General features: G+C 48.0%; 1 protein-coding gene across 10 annotated transcripts in view; it reads left to right on the top strand.

Annotated features, from left to right (window-relative positions):
- The first annotated feature begins 392 nt into the window (after positions 1-392).
- USP11 (ubiquitin specific peptidase 11) overlaps positions 393-16,052 on the top strand; it is an 80,428-nt gene continuing 64,768 nt past the window's right edge. For 4 of the 10 annotated variants that reach the window (XM_089904968.1, XM_089904966.1, XM_089904965.1 and 1 more), the window contains exons 1-20: positions 393-559; positions 7,926-8,035; positions 8,209-8,339; positions 8,685-8,802; positions 8,941-9,086; positions 9,209-9,270; positions 9,395-9,494; positions 9,854-10,027; positions 10,110-10,268; positions 10,653-10,877; positions 11,019-11,102; positions 11,221-11,315; positions 12,053-12,259; positions 12,935-12,987; positions 13,175-13,578; positions 13,732-13,844; positions 14,803-14,952; positions 15,041-15,156; positions 15,329-15,417; positions 15,491-15,654. In XM_089904968.1, the coding sequence (XP_089761094.1) occupies positions 408-559; positions 7,926-8,035; positions 8,209-8,339; positions 8,685-8,802; positions 8,941-9,086; positions 9,209-9,270; positions 9,395-9,494; positions 9,854-10,027; positions 10,110-10,268; positions 10,653-10,877; positions 11,019-11,102; positions 11,221-11,315; positions 12,053-12,259; positions 12,935-12,987; positions 13,175-13,578; positions 13,732-13,844; positions 14,803-14,952; positions 15,041-15,156; positions 15,329-15,417; positions 15,491-15,628 (2,826 nt within the window). In that variant the 5' untranslated portion in view covers positions 393-407 and the 3' untranslated portion in view covers positions 15,629-15,654. Of the gene's footprint in view, positions 560-1,891; positions 2,002-7,925; positions 8,036-8,127; positions 8,340-8,684; positions 8,803-8,898; positions 9,087-9,208; positions 9,271-9,394; positions 9,495-9,853; positions 10,028-10,109; positions 10,269-10,652; positions 10,878-11,018; positions 11,103-11,220; positions 11,316-12,052; positions 12,260-12,934; positions 12,988-13,174; positions 13,579-13,731; positions 13,845-14,802; positions 14,953-15,040; positions 15,157-15,328; positions 15,418-15,490; positions 16,010-16,052 lie in introns of those variants that run through there. The other 6 variants (XM_022556336.3, XM_089904969.1, XM_089904971.1 and 3 more) reach the window with 6 other exon arrangements.

The raw sequence follows: 16,052 nt of genomic DNA, 5'->3' as shown, positions 1-16,052 counted from the left end.
CGCGGTCCCCAGCAGAGCATGGGACCGAGAAGACCTGGAACCTTTGTGTTCCCCTGAGCGCTCCCCAATACATGTCCTCGTCCATCCCGGGGACCTCTACCTGCACCTTCCACAGAACCGTTTGCCCCGACTCAACATGGCGTTAGAATCCCACAAGACACCTTTGTCTTTAGTTCCCAACTGGAGGCTTTACCCCGCCTATTCGTCGCAGAGATCACCGCTCAAGGTCCGATGCCCGCCTAGCCCCTCGAAGCGTCCGAGCGGGGGCTCCCTTTTCAAGATGGCAGTAGCCCCCCGGCTGTTTGGGGGGCTCTGTTTCCGTTTCCGGGGACAGAAGCCGGAAGTAGCATTTATGGGGACTTTTCCTATCCCCAGCTGCGATGACTGTGAGAGGAGGGCGAACGGCCATGGCGGCGGTGGCAGAGAGTCCGGCGGCTGCGGCTGCGGCCGAGGACCGAGAGCCACAGCGTAAAGCGGTGCCGGGCCTGGAGAGCCAGCGGCGCCAGATCGAGAACGGCGAGAATGGGCGAGGGCATCCGCTGCGGGCGGGCGATAGCTGGTGAGGCGGAGCTGCGAACGGAGCCTCGGCTAGGGGGGACGATGGGGGCGTTGGGGAAGGTGGGGAACGGGGCTGCGAAGGTCCGCAGGAGAGGTGCCGTGGGGCGGGGAGTGGCCTGTGAGACTGAGGACAAGAGACGCGGGGAAGTGCCTTGTCTGTGAAAGAGGCGGGGCCGGGCCTGTGTGGTGGAGCCTGCGGCCTGAGAACCGGAGGCGGTTTGTTGTGGAGAGGCAGGGGGGCGGATATATTTTTTTTAAACATCTTTATTGGATTAAAATTGCTTTACAATGGTGTGTTAGTTTCTGCTGTATTACAAAGTGCATCACCTATACGTATACATATATCCCCATATCTCTTCCCTCTTGCGTCACCCTCCCACGCTCCCTATCCCACCACTCTAGGTGGACACAAAGCACCGAGCTGATCTCCCTGTGCCATGCGGCTGCTTCCCACTAGCTATCTGTTTTACGTTTGGTAGTGTATATATGTCCATGCCACTCTCCCACTTCGTCCCAGCTTACCCTTCTCCCTCCCCGTGTCCTCAAGTCCATTCTCTATGTCTGCGTCTTTATTCCTGTCCTGCCCCTAGGTTCTTCATGACCACTTTTTTATTTTTTGGATTCCATATATATGTGTTAGCATACGGTATTTTTCTCTTTCTGGCTTCACTGTGTATGACAGACTCTAGGTCCATCCACCTCACTACAGATAACTCAGTTTCATTTCTTTTTATGGCTGAGTAATATTCCATTGTATATATGTGCCACACCTTCTTTATCCATTCAGATGTCGATGGACACTTAGGTTGCTTCCATGTCCTGGCTATTGTAAGTAGAGCTGCAGTGAACATTGGGGCGCATGTGCTTTTTTGAATTATGGCTTTCTCTGGGTATATGCCCAGTAGTGGGATTGCTGGGTTGTATGGTAGTTCTATTTTTAGTTTTTTAAGGAACCTCCATACTGTTCTCCATAGTGGCTGTATCAATTTACATTCAGGGGGGCGGATCTTGAGAAGAAAGGGCCACGGCGGCGGGGTCAGGCTCGCGTGGTGGAACTAAGAACCTGGGAAGGAGGTTTTCTCAGCAACAGAGCGGGGCAGCGTGGTCTGCGCGACGGAACGTAGCATTTGGGGGCGGCCCGCGGTGCTCCGCCGCGCCTGACAACGGAGGCGAGGCGGGTGATGTCAGGCGGAAGAGCGAAATCGGAGCCGAAAGGCTGAGGGGGGAGGGGAGTCGGAGCCTGCGTGATGGAGGGAGCTGGAGCCTGGGAACGAGGCTTGTGACGTAGGCCGAGGGGCGTGTCCTGGGGCAGAGGAAAGACTGCAGAGGGGAGGTGGTGCCTTGTGAAGCAGAAAATGGCGCCTGCGAATGAGCAAAGTTTGTGACGCGGCGAGGTTTTTGCCTCTGGCCGAGCCCTTCTTCCCAGGACGGGAGAAAGTGCAGGTGATTGGCACGGGAGGGGCCTTCGATGTTACATTTGTTTTCTGTTTTGTAATGCTTTGTTTTTGTAATCAGGAACAAATAGCTTTTTAAAATGTCAACGCGTATCTTGATAAATCGGCTTGTTTAATTGATTTCTTTGCTAACCAGTGCTTGAAATGTACTGTTCCTGGGTTCATTTTATTTCTCGCCGAGTTGTATCTCGTTTTTTAAGTTGTGAAATACGTAAGACCTGTAAAGATTATATGAAACGTTTACGTAGCCCAGGTTGATGGACATTCTATAAAAATAAACGGCCTGTGCTCTTCAAAAATTTCAAGGTCGTGAGAGACAAAGGATGAAGAACTGTTCCAGACTGAAGAAATTAACGGGATTTAACGAGTCATGATAACTAAATGCAAAGTGTGATCCTGGGTTGGATCCCGGAGCAGAAAAAATAAATTATTTAAAAATAAGTTTTTTCTCATAAAATGAATTTTCTCTCTTTTACTGTAAAAGATATGAATGGGGAAATTGGTAAAATTTTACTAAGGTCTGAAGATTAGCTATTAGTACTGCTAATTCCTTGCTTTTGATAATTGTATTTTGAGTATGAAAGGGAATATCTTTGTTTTTAGGAAATACATGCCGAAATATTTAGGGGTAAAGAACCATCGTGTAAGCAAGCTTACTCTGAAATCGTTGAAAGAATGGCATATATAAAAACGTATTTAAAGGAATAATCGAGCAAATGGGTAAAATTTTAAATTTGGAGAATCTGGATGAAGGGCACGCGGGAATTCTTTGTATTATTTTTGCGATTTTTCTGAGTCTATTTCAAAGTAAAAAATTTAAAGAATAATAAAAAAATTTGTGAATTAATCACCTAGGTTAAGATTCAGACCGTTACCTTAAGAAATCCTTCTGTGCCCCTCCCAGATGAAGATCCCCCTCCCTGCCAGGGGAAGTTATTACCCTGAATTTTTAATTTCGTTAACATTTCCCCACCATTGTATGCATCCCTAAATAGTATTTGTGGTCTAAGCTTTCATTTTATTGAGGGTATATATGAAATCAGACTGGATGCACATGGTGTGCCCTTTGCATCATGTCAGGTGGGTACTCTGTATTCACATGACGTCATTGGTGATGTTAGCCTTGATCACTTGGTGAAGGTATCTGCTGGGTTTCTCCACTGTGCAGGTACTATTTTCCTCTTTCTGTACACAGTAATTCTTTTTAAAAATAATTTATGTCCATCCTTTCCTCAAAATGTTTTAACAGTCTTCCCATTTTATTCAATGTAACTGCTAAAATTCTTACAATGACTTGCAAGGCTTTAGGATTGCGAGGCTGGTCCCTGGCTCTGATCTTCTCCCATGCTCTTCTGATTTCCCTCCCCCTCACTTTCCCCATCCGGCCATGTTGGACTCTTGCTGTTCCTCGAACGCCTCAAGCATGCTCTCACCTGAGAGCCTTTAGGAGTGAGGTTTGCTCATTTTACAGAGTTATTTAATCACAGTACTAGCGAAATATATATTCCTGTTACTGGAGAGACAAGTTGAGATTCCCCAAATCGGAAATATGGAACTGAGCAGTTTGTTTTACCATTACACTATAGCTCTCCAGCAAGGCAAAACCTCAATCCATCCTGAGAATAAACAATAACAGGAACGTTTTTATAGCCCATTTGGAGGTGTTCAGAAGGGCGGGGGGGGGACTTTGGTTTCTGCCCCATCCTACCTTTACAGCCTTGTGACAATACCCTTTAAAATTATCCCACCAGTACCAGGTTTCCTCTTGGGGTGTTGAAAATGTTTTGGAAGTAGATAGAGGTTGTGGTTGCACAATGCTGAATGTACTAAATGCCATTGAATTGTTCACTTTTTAAATGGTTAATTTTATGTCATGTGAATAAAAAATTATGCTCTGTCAATAAAAAAAATTTATCCCATCGATGTTGGTTCAGTGAAACCAGTTTATCTCTGCTTTTGTGGATAATATGCAGCATTTTTCCTTAGCTCCATTTTTTAATGCTTATCTAGAGCAGAGCACCTCAAGATTCTTTAATTTGCTGTCTATTTTATAGGGGTTTGCTGCAGTGGTCAGGAAATTTGTGCTTATAAAGCATTTCAAAGTCATGGACTAACCCCAAATCATATACCTAATATCCATATTAATATTTGCACCTTCTATCTTTTGTCAGCTGGCATATTTGGGTGGGCGCATTTAATTAATTTGGCCATCTAAATTGATTTAATTTCTAGGAGAAGCTTAAATTTTAAGAGAAAATTCAAATCTGTGATAGTTTAGCCTCCTTGGCAAATTTTCGAGGATGAACCATCTAAAACAAATCTGGGATAGCTGGAGTCTCTAGGTCTGTGCAGGGTGGGGATAGTTTCCTAACAGAGGTAAGCAAGCATGAGGTTCTCTTTGCTCAGGTTAAGGAAGGTGGGTGGCTGGGTTCAGTATTGCAGAATCGACTGTGATGTGTGAAGGGGAAGCAACGTCTCACTGGAGCTTAAGAGACTAGCCTAGAAATGTTGAGGGTTTTCTGTCAATGGAGAAGTCTGCACAGCACGGGGAACCATTACCTTTAATGAAGACCCTAGAACTAAACCGACTGAAATTTTCACACGTTTGGTTGGCGATTGCTGCTATAGCTCTTACACAAGGTAAATATGCTTTGGCCACTGGATCTAATGAAAGACTGAAAAAAACAATAGGCCTCTGACAATTCCCCTCTAATTGAGTCGGCACCCTTAGTACCTGTTCAGACTTTTTGTGAACCAAAAAGGGAAAGGAGTTTGTGAGTCTAGCGTCCTGGAGGGGGGATCTTTTGGTAGACAGTTACTGTACTAGTCTTTGTTGCTTGAACATTATGCTTTTTAGCTTGAAAAGTATGCAGTTATTGAAAGATATTTATATTAGTATATCTAATTATATATAATTAATAACTAATCTAGGAAGATAAACTTTCTTTTTGGTTTGTCATTTTTAAAAATATCAAGTTTGAAAAATGAAAGCCTTTCTGAAATTTTCAAGTTAATTAAAATTGGGGGAATTTTGGATAAACCTAATGATGCTATTGTCATTCCTTTTATAGGGCAAAGGAGCAGATCTTTGTGGTATCTCCCAGAGATAGTTTAGACAGAAAAGAACATCTTAACAGTGTTGTTATTCTGACTTTGGCCTGAATTTGTGAAAGACAAAGGAAGAATAGTTGTTTTTTTAACAAGATATAAATTGAAGTAAAGACAAGAAATATTTATAGTCAACCTCGTAAAACACAGTGATAAATAACAAAGATTTTTAGGAGCTTAACTTTTTTTTAAAGAAAGAATTATTTTTAAAAAATGAGCTAAGGAGATGTCAGAAGGTACCAAGAGTTAACAGTAATTTGGTGACAGAAAAAGGAACTTCCAGTCTGGGCATAAATTAATGTAGTCATTTTACAGAAAAAGGCCCCAATTCTAATTTTTCTCCTTTGGTACATTATTCATGTAACAATTTATAGAAAGGATTTATTTATATGCCTGCCTTCTTATTTATGTATGTAGGCTTATACAGATATATAAATAATAAATTTAGAACAATGTAATAGCACATTTACCATCTGAATAAGCTAACAACCTTTTAATAAAACAAGGAGGAAACCATCTCTTAGTTTACATCCATATTTCTATTTCTCTGTAATTATTATACCTAGTGTAATGATTAACCAGAATAACCCATATTTTCTCCAGACACAAGAGAAATCTAGAGGACAGACAATATTTTTAGTAATTTCTTTCCATAAGCACATATTTCATATCATTTTAACAAATTTGAGGAAACACAAACATAAGTGACTTTAGGAAGATCCATTTTATTTCTGTATACTAGCAACAAGACATTAGAAAGTTAAAATTTGAAAGATACCATTTACAGTAGCAACCAAAAAAAAATTGAAGTGTAGGAGTAAATAACAATGTGATGCTTTTTCATTAGACAATGACAGCTCTGTCATGACTGCCACCTGAGCTGACAGATTATGAGCCATCCCAATTCAGAGATGTTAAAAAAGTTTTTGTGTCTTTGAATTGAAAAAACATGCTAGTGATACTTTGTGAAAATTTATGTAAAACTTCAGTCTTCTATGACGGCTTTAGAAATCCAGGTTGTAGCCAGGTCTGGAGGTTTTGCTTACCACTCTAAAAAGTGATTTTAATGTTAATCTTCCTTAAAAATCTGCTTTTAAAAAAACCCATTGAGCTGTAGCTCCTTTTGCTTCGAAGGTCCCATTAACAATAAACTAGCTTTACTGAGTAACCTCATAGACCATCAATGGAGGCAATTAAAACCTTGAAGGGGAGGTGAAGGTGCAAGTGGCAGAGGGTAAGGTCCGCGATGGGGTTTTCTAGATGAGTGATGGGAAGTGTCTGTGGCTTGAGCCACTGGAGTGGGGAGGGTGTGTGTTCCTGGCATGAATGAAGTACGGGGTCTGTGGGGGTCACTGCAACCCCCCAAATAAATAAATGAATAAAAAACAACCCACAGAAAAGTTTGCCTATTGGGGCAACATGTGACTATTCCAGGGTTTTTCTATCTCCCCATCCCCCTACCTTTCTGATCCTTTTTTAAACAAAGAAAAGTTGCTATGTTAAGGAATCCAATTTATAGAGTTAAATCGCTGGAAAACTGTTACGTATTTTTTATCAGTTTTGTAATTTTTTTAAAAAGTGTTTATTTGAGGCTGTTAAATACTTGGGACAGCCTTTTATGTGTCAACAATTCCATAGCAGGGACTTCCCTGGCGGTCCAGTGATTAAGATTCTGCACTTCCACTGCAGCGGGCAAGGTTCGATCCCTGGTCTGGGAACTAAGATCTTGCATGCCACGGGTGGGCGCAGCCAAAAAAAAAAGAAAAAAAAAATTCCATAGCAGAGCAGGTTTGTGTTGGAGTTGGAGGGGGGAACGAGGATTACGTGTACATGAACTTTTTTGTCTAAGCCCTGGGACCGGAACAGTAACAGCTAATGTTCATTTAGCACTTACTATATGTCAAGTATTTTGCAGACTTCAGAATTTCTCATGACATTTTACAAAGGCAGATTTCAACAGTCTTAAATGTTTATCCTAGTAGTGCATATAAAAGTCTCCTTTAAAAGAGAATAGGTCAAACTGCACTTAAAGGTGGTTCAGGTGGTAAATTTTATGTTTTTAACCACAGTTTTACATAAAGAGTGAGCTAGTCACCATACACTTAGAAATTTACTCTAAAGCCAAAATAAATCCTAAATAAGAAATTATTTTTAAGATGGCAGTATACAGTTTTTGAAGGAAAACTTTATGAGTCTTATAGCAGTTGAAATTCTTCTTGATTTCTGAGCGGGTTTTCAGAATTTAACAATCCATTTCTTAGCTGAAGATTTTTGTATCCTTTACAAACACTGCACATTTAACAAATGGCTAAGTCTTACAACATTAGCTGCAAATAAGTTATTTTGAACCTAATTTGACTGTGTTACCCCACAGACTAATACAAGTGAATTATTGTTTATTCCATAGTAAAATCTCCTGTTTTCTGGCACCATGGGTATGGGTATGGGTTTTGGTTTTTTTTTTTTGCCGTTATTGAGCACACTTTCTGTTTTTAATCATCAAATCTCTTTTAGTATCCTAAGAAGTTAAGCATTCTATCCAAATCTGGATTTCACTGAATACATTTTGCTTCTAGTTTATTTTTATATGATGCTGAAAAATTTTTTAAATGTTGAATTCTGGGAAGAATTTCTTTTTTTAATCGGAAATATAGTTGGCGTATAGCGCTGTATTAGTTTCAGGTGTTCATGAAACTTGTCATCTTGACTTGTAACATGTTGATACTTTTAGTCTAATAACCGTGTGAAGTGGTACCACTAACCCCCAGATAGCCGTGTGACACCCCTGTCACCTGTCTGGTCCAGGTTCCTCGTGGAGCAGCACTGGTACAAGCAGTGGGAAGTATACGTGCAGGGAGGAGACCAGGACCCCAGCACCTTCCCTGGCTGCATCAACAATGCTGAGCTCTTTGAAGGTACCAGGCTTCTGCCTCCCAACATCAGCTAAGCCTGGACTTCTTGTCATCTTTGTCCCCGCAAATGATCATGAGCCCCTTTTCTGTGCTAGGTCATTGGTGAGATGGCCAGAGTGACTCATCACTTTCCTTCCCTGATTGTTCCTCTGCCACCTCCCCCCGCCCTCCTGCAGACCAGGTAAACTGGCGCCTCAAGAAGGGACTGGTGGAAGGTGAGGACTATGTGCTGCTCCCAGCGGCTGCTTGGCATTACCTGGTCAACTGGTATGGTCTAGAGCATGGCCAGCCTCCCATTGAACGCAAGGTATAGTGGGTGGGGAGGGTGCTGGGGGGTGGCTTTTATAGGGCGGGGAGTGTAGGAGGAAGGCCTCCATAGGCCCAGGATGGGTCCAGACCTGTGTGTTCACGTATGCTGTATCCATACACCTGGGTCTGCCCTCTCCTCCTCTCCCAGGTCATTAGACGGTATCTTGCTGTGTCCCCTGCATCTGCTCGCCTGTGTGTGCTCCCCTCACAGAGCCTCGTACATGTGTCTATGCCATGTGTGTTTGTCTGTGTGGATGTTCCTCTGATCTCAAAGGTCGTCGTTCCTGTGTCCATGTGTGTGTTGTGTGGGTACACCTGTGTGTGCATCCTTCCCTCCTTCCAGGTCGTGGAGCTGTCCAGCATCCAGAAGGTTGAAGTGTACCCAGTAGAACTGCTGCTCATCCAGCACAGTGATATGGACACAGCTCACACCGCTCAATTCAGCCGCACAGATTCTGTTGGTGAGTCTAAGGGTCGCGGAATGAGTTGGCATTCCCAGCCACGGTCACAGCTCGGTGACCTAAGGAATCTGATGCCAAGATGGGTGGATCCTCCAGGGTCCCAGGAAGACCTTGAATGTGCTCCATCACCCTCCACAGACCTAGTTCTGCGCACCGCTCAAGAGCAGTTTCTGGTGAGCCCCCAGGAAGAGACACGGCTGTGGATCAAGAACGCGGAGGGCTCTTTTGAGAGGTTGTGCAACACACGTGTCACAGTGCTTGACGCCGCTCTCAAGACTGGGCAGGTAAGGGTGGGGAGGGCTTCTTGGCCCACCACCCGTGCTCAGTTGGGGGAAGTGAGGGCTAGGTGTCCATGGGCCCGCCATGAATGCCTTTCCTGATCTTTACTCCTCTTCCTCCAACCCAGGTGGTCATCATGGAGACCCGAAACAAGGATGGCACTTGGCCCAGCGCACAGCTGCCCGCCATGTGAGCCCTTGGGGTTTCCAGTCCAGAGTGGGATCCCACAGTAGGCAGAACAACTGAGCCCAAGAGCACATTCCACCCACAAGTAGTAGGTCCTCAGCTGATAAGAGTTTCTCATCCGTCCCAGGAGCAGCGCGTCGGAGGAGGATGAGGACTTCCAGGGCCAGCCGGGCATCTGTGGTCTCACCAATCTGGGCAACACGTGCTTCATGAACTCGGCCCTGCAGGTTGAGCCATTAGGTCTAGGTCTGGCACTGCGCAGGGATGGATTTGAGCGTTGGAGATTGGGGACAGAGCTAAGGGGGTACTGCAGGGCAAGGGGTCAGTTGGAAGCTGGGGCCCCACAGTCTGGCTCGACATGCCCACGTTACTTTCTGAAACGTTAATGCCTCTTCCTTCCACTTGCTCCCTGCTTTCCCTTGTCTTCTCTCCTTCGTCACCACATTCTTCCTTCTCCTGAAATTCTTCTCTCCCCTACTCCCCTGCCCCTTCTCTTTCTTTCCCCTTCCTCCTGTCTCCCTTTCCTCTGTCCCCACCTTGGTTACCTCTCTCGCCTCTTCATGCACCTGGCCCCTGCCTTCTGCAGTGCCTCAGCAACGTGCCACAGCTCACCAACTACTTCCTCAAAAACCGCTACCTGGAGGAGCTCAACTTCTGCAACCCACTGGGCATGAAGGGGGAGATCGCAGAGGCCTATGCGGACCTGGTGAAGCAGGCGTGGTCCGGCCACCACCGCTCCATCGTGCCCCACGTGTTCAAGGTGTGGCTCAGCCCTGGCCGGTTCCTCTGTGCCCCCATCCCCCAACTCCCTCACGCTCTGACGGCCCTGCCCATCTTCTCAGACCAAGGTCGGCCACTTTGCGTCCCAGTTTCTGGGCTACCAGCAGCATGACTCACAGGAGCTGCTGTCGTTCCTCCTGGATGGGCTGCACGAGGACCTCAATCGTGTTAAGAAGAAGGAATATGTGGAACTGTGCGATGCTGCTGGGAGGCCAGATCAGGTGGGCGCTCCTGGAAGACCCCCATCCTGAGAGCCTCATTAAAGCCACTAGGGCCCTGCCTCAGGAATTTTCTGGCCTCCCTGGAGTATCCCGCACACCACCATTTTCTATTAAGTTTCTCTTCCCTGACCTCAGTCCCAACCTTGGCTCCAATGCCACATCTGCGCTCACGCCCAACCCAGAGTTAACCCCCACCTGGTCTCCTGCCCCAAATAACCCCCGGCCCCGACAGTGAACGCAGTCTCCAGATAGCCCTCACTGTAACTCTGCCTCTGGACTTTACCGGTGGCCGTAACCTTAACTTTAATCCCATGCACATCCACCCCATACCATGGTTTTCCCCGGCCCCGGGCAAGCCTCACCACCCACCATGACACTCAACAGGAGGTTGCTCAGGAGGCCTGGCAGAACCACAAACGGCGGAACGATTCTGTGATTGTGGACACTTTCCATGGCCTCTTCAAGTCCACGGTGGTGTGCCCTGATTGTGGCAACGTGTCTGTGACCTTCGACCCCTTCTGCTACCTCAGTGTCCCATTGCCTATGACCCACAAGAGGGTCATGGAGGTCTTCTTTGTCTCCATGGACCCCCGCCGCAAGCCAGAGCAGGTATGGGGGGAATGGGGACAGGGGACGTAATGAGGAACATGTAGTCAGAGTTCGTTTGATTACTCTGTCGTACCTCAGGGTTTCCTTCACTAACTCACCACACATCCTTCTGCTCTTTTGTGGATACCGTTCCTCCCTCAGCACCGGCTCGTGGTCCCCAAGAAAGGCAAGATCTCGGATCTGTGTGTGGCTCTGGCCAAACACACTGGTGTCTCGCCAGAAAGGGTGAGGCTCTGCAGATAGGAGGAGGGTGGGATTCAGGGGCAGGGGGGCAGAGAGAGGCAGAAGGGCCTGGGGGAGACCTGGCAGACTGACCGGTCCCCTCTCTGCATCCCATTCTCAGATGATGGTGGCCGATGTCTTCAGTCACCGCTTCTATAAGATCTACCAGCTGGAGGAGTCTCTGAGCAGCATCTTGGACCGAGATGATATCTTCATGTGAGTGAGAGGACGAGGGGAGATGAGGGCTTCTCAGGAACCTCCTCCGTTAACCACCTTCCCTCTCCCTTCCTCGGCCTGATTCACAGGGCACCTGCGCAGCTCGGGGCTTCGGCCATGTGCCTTAGTGGGGCAGGGGGCTAGGGGCTGTCAGTGAGTGGGGCGACACATCCTTATACAGGGTGTCCTTGGGTGTTTTCCTCCTTGTTATGTGAGGGAGACTCCTGTTTCTTTATTTTATTCAGCACTTAACTAGTACCTTGTATGTACCCGATGCTGATCTGCACTCCTTACTCACATTGCATGCCTCAAAAACCCAAGTGATTTTTGAAATGGGGAACACTAAGATGCTTTCTGAACATGAGAACATTCAGAGCAAGTTTGAAATCTTTGGGTAACTAAAATAGAAGGTGCTTTATGAGTAGAAAAATTTTTATAAACCAAGCAGTTTAGTTTTCCAAAAAGAAAATGGTTTTAGATCCCTGTGTCACAAAAAATTTTTGTCAGCTCCCTCAGTGCGCTGATAACACCGAAGTACTTTATCTAACATCACATAAACAAAGGGCTGTGTAAATCATCCAACAGTTTGTAAAATACAGAACCCTGGGTAACTCTTCGGACCCTTTTAAAAATATTTTCAGGCTGTGAGTGGTGAGTGGCTGGAGCAACTGGGGTAGAATCCTCGAATCCCTCTTGGGTGTTCTGATCAGGCGTGGCCTGATGTCCATCCCCCACAGATACGAGGTGTCAGGCAGGGCTGCTATTGGCGAGAACTCCAGAGAGGACGTTGTGCTTCCTATCTACCTGCGGGAGCGCACCCCAGCCCGGGACTACAACAATTCTTACTATGGCCTGATGCTCTTTGGGCACCCGCTCCTGGTGTCGGTGCCCCGGGACCGGCTCTCCTGGGATGCCCTGTATCACATCCTGCTGTACCGCCTCTCGTGAGTCTGCTGTTTGGGGTCAGGCAGGGAGGTGGGGTCAGAACTCAGATCCGGGCGTCTAGCTGCTTAGTTGCCACCTCCCGTCTGCATCCAGAAGACAGCTCAAACTTAACATGGCCAGAGAGGAACTTGTAGGCTTTTTTCTTTCTCTAAATTTCTGACTTTGCACCACTTCTCCTAGGTGCTGGGGATACACAGAGGTGAACAAGACAGACAAAATGCAGACTTCATCTTGTACTTAATTGTCTCTTCCTTGGAGAGGCTTGGTTGCTTGTGTTTTTACTGATAGATTTTCATTGTGCTTAAAATCCAGAGTCCTTACCAAGGCAAACAACAGTGCGTTATCTGGCTTCACCTCTCTCTCATGTTGCACTTACAAGTGCTTCTCAGAGGCCTTCCCTGATGGAAATTTACAGCTGATTGTGTGCCTGTTTACCAGTGGCTTATCATACTTAAGATCCACGCTCCTTAACTGTGGCACACAAGATCCTACATTGTCAGGCTGCCTCTTCCCGTGTCCCTCTGACATCTCCTGAGACCTTCCGGGCTCCTCCTTAAGAACTGTTTGTGTGTGGGTTTACCAGTGGCTTCCCATCATAAGCAAAGTAGGATTCTGGGCTCTGTCCTCCCTGCCCTCGGGTCCCTCCTTGAGAGTCTCCTCTGCTCTGTTGGCAGACGCTATGTGACCAGACCCAGCTCGGATGACGAGGATGATGGGGATGAGAAAGGTGAGGAGGAGAAAGGAGAGAGGATCGGCAAGGATTAGGGTCTGTACAAGCAGTCCCATGGCCTGAGGGAGGGTCAGGGGGTTTGGGGTCGGTCTGGCCCACACAGGGTCCACATGGATGTGTATTGCAGCTCAACCCACTGGGGCTCACACATTTCCACCTCTGACATCCTCTCCTGTCCCAGCAGACCTGGAGGATAAGGACAACCTCCCTAAGCCTGGACATGTGGCTGGGGGCAGCTCCCAAGACCCTGGGCCGGAGCAGGCTGGGCCCAGCTCTGGAGTCGCGGGCGGGAGCCGGGCCCCCGTGGACAACTCCCCTGGACCATCCCACTGGCCCCAGAGAGCACGGCGCAAGCACCTCTTCACCCTGCAGACAGTGAATTCCAATGGGACCAGCGACCGCTCGACCTTCAACGAGGATACCCATGGTGTCTCCTTCAGCTGTGAGCCAGGGTTGGGGAGGCGGGAGGGGGGTTTGCTTGGCAGCAGGGCCCATGACCACCTCCCCTCGCCCCCAGCCCAGCCGTACATTGCCATCGACTGGGAGCCAGAGATGAAGAAGCGTTACTATGACGAGGTGGAGGCTGAGGTAAACGAGATCCTGGGGATGGGAGGCACTTTCACCTTGCGCTACACACAAAGTCCGTGCTCTTAACCACTCGGCGTGTGTCTTCCACCCCGACTCCTTTTTATCCCCCACAACCCCCATCCTCATACCTGGCTGTCCATTCCCCCAACCTAGGGCTACGTGAAGCATGACTGTGTTGGGTACGTGCTGAAGAAGGCTCCGGTGCGGCTGCAGGAGTGCATCGAGCTCTTCACCACCACTGAGACCCTGGAGAAGGAAAACCCCTGGTGAGGGCCCAGAACAGGGCCTCTGTGGGTGCAGTTGGGTGGGACCACCTCCTCCAGTCCGTCACCACTAAATACACCTCCTTCCCCCTCCCCCTCACTCGAAGCCTTCCTGCCACTCTGGCCACCAACACCCCAAGCCTATTCCTACCTCAGAGCCTTTGCCTGGGCTGTTCCTTCTCCCAGGGTCATTCTTCCTCTAGTTATCTACAGGATTTGACCTCCATTTTGCTCAGGTCTCTGAGCAAATGTTACCTCATCAGAGAGACCGTCTCTTACTCTTCTGTTAAAAGCCGCTCCTCTCCCAGCCATCAGCTCCCTCCATTCCCTCTTTCTAGCTCTGTAACGCCACTTGATGTCACCTCCTAGATCCCCTTTTGCATCGTTTTTTTGTATTTTCTGTTAGAGTGAACCCCTTAAGGGGGAAGACTTTTGAGTTCACTGTGTGTCTCTTCTCACTGATTATAATGGTGTGGGCTGTGCAGTAGATACTCATTAGATCCTTGCAGAATAAACAAAACAGAAAAAGAGAACGAAAAAAGACAAAACCAGTCTCAAAAATAAGAGCGGCATCTCCATGGAGCAGAAAGGGAATAGAAATACAAAGTAGTGCCAAAGGACTCAACAGTAGACCGTCAGTAAATACCTGGCGAGTGAGTCAGTGAATAAAATAGAAGAGAGAAAACTGGAGTGAGAGAGGCAGGCTCTAAAAGAAGACTAGTGTCTCACAGACTGGAAGCCAAACAAAAACACACGCCAGTACAAAAGTGTATACAGTGGGGAGTTGGTAAGTACTTGGCAGGATTTTAACGTGTCAAGAGAGCAAACTAGAGTAACAGGCAGGCTAGGAGTAAGAGCAGCATCTCTGGATGAGACGTGGCCCACGAAGGCCGCACGGCACAAAGAGCATGCGGTAGGTGCTCAGAAAGTGTCTGTGTCCTGACTCGGGCTCCATCTCTAGGTACTGCCCCAATTGCAAGCAGCACCAGCTGGCCACCAAGAAGCTGGACCTGTGGATGCTGCCGGAGACGCTCATCATCCACCTGAAGCGCTTTTCCTACACCAAGTTCTCCCGCGAGAAGCTGGATACCCTTGTGGAGTTTCCTATCCGGTCCGGGGCCCGGGGAGGCTGGCTGTGGGGGGAAGGCAGGCAATGGGGAAGGGGGCGCCAGCAGTGTTAACCCTCTTCCCACCCACAGGGACCTGGACTTCTCCAAGTTTGTCATCAAGCCGCAGAACGAGTCGGCCCCAGAGCTGTACAAATATGATCTCATCGCAGTTTCCAACCATTACGGGGGCCTGCGGGATGGACACTGTATGTGCCAGGCTGTGGCAGGGCCGTGTGCTGGGGGGTCAGGATGTCCCCAGTGGGTGTCCCCAGATGTGTGAACGGGTGGCGAGGTCGTTAGGGTGGGAGGAGTGAGAGCGGACGTGGACGCCTCTTAGGGGCAGGAGGGTGGGTGAGGACAGCTTCCCCTCTTTTATAGACACGACATTTGCCTGCAACAAGGACAGCGGTCAATGGCACTACTTCGATGACAACAGTGTCTCACCTGTGACTGAGAATCAGATTGAGGTGTGATTTCCATCCTCCCTTCTCCCGACACCCTCCTCCCCGATCCACACTGACTCCTGTCCTCTCCTTGCAGTCCAAGGCAGCCTATGTCCTATTCTACCAACGCCAGGATGTGGCACGCCGCCTGCAACCCCAGCCCAGCTTATCTGACCCCCCAGCGTCCCCAGCCTGTGGTACCCCGGCCAACTCTGAGTTCATGGATATAAATTGAGGGCCCCTGGCCCTGCCACAGGGAAGGTAGCTATCTCTGCTCTCTTCCTTCCCAGCTCCACCCCTGTCCTCTTACCTGTGTTAGGTGCCCCATGCCAGACGCCACAGGCTTAGTCGTGGCTACTGTCCTGTGCTGCTATATTGCTTTCTCCTGGGGAAGAAGAGGCCATGTCTCCTTCCAGCAGTGTGTTCCCTACCTGTGTTTGCCCCTAGAGCATTAACCCTCCCTTCTATTCTCTATTTATGGTTGTCCCCTTCCCTCTTGTCCTCAACCTGGGGTGAACTGAGGGGTTGGTGGTGGGATGCACCTGAACACAGAGTGTATTTTCTTATTGAGACTCTGTACTTCCTGCTGTGTACATATAAACGTGCCAGTGTGTTCCTTGGCAGTGTGGGTTTTTTTCTTTTAACATACTTACCAAGCA

The sequence above is a fragment of the Delphinapterus leucas genome, chromosome X (genome assembly GCF_059928025.1).
Source record: "Delphinapterus leucas isolate spDelLeu-1000000601 "Yukka" chromosome X, BTC_Dleu_Yukka2, whole genome shotgun sequence".
In the NCBI taxonomy this organism is placed as follows: Eukaryota; Metazoa; Chordata; class Mammalia; order Artiodactyla; family Monodontidae; genus Delphinapterus; species Delphinapterus leucas.
Note: the sequence above shows the minus strand (reverse complement) of the source record. Positions and strands in the feature narration are given on the sequence as shown.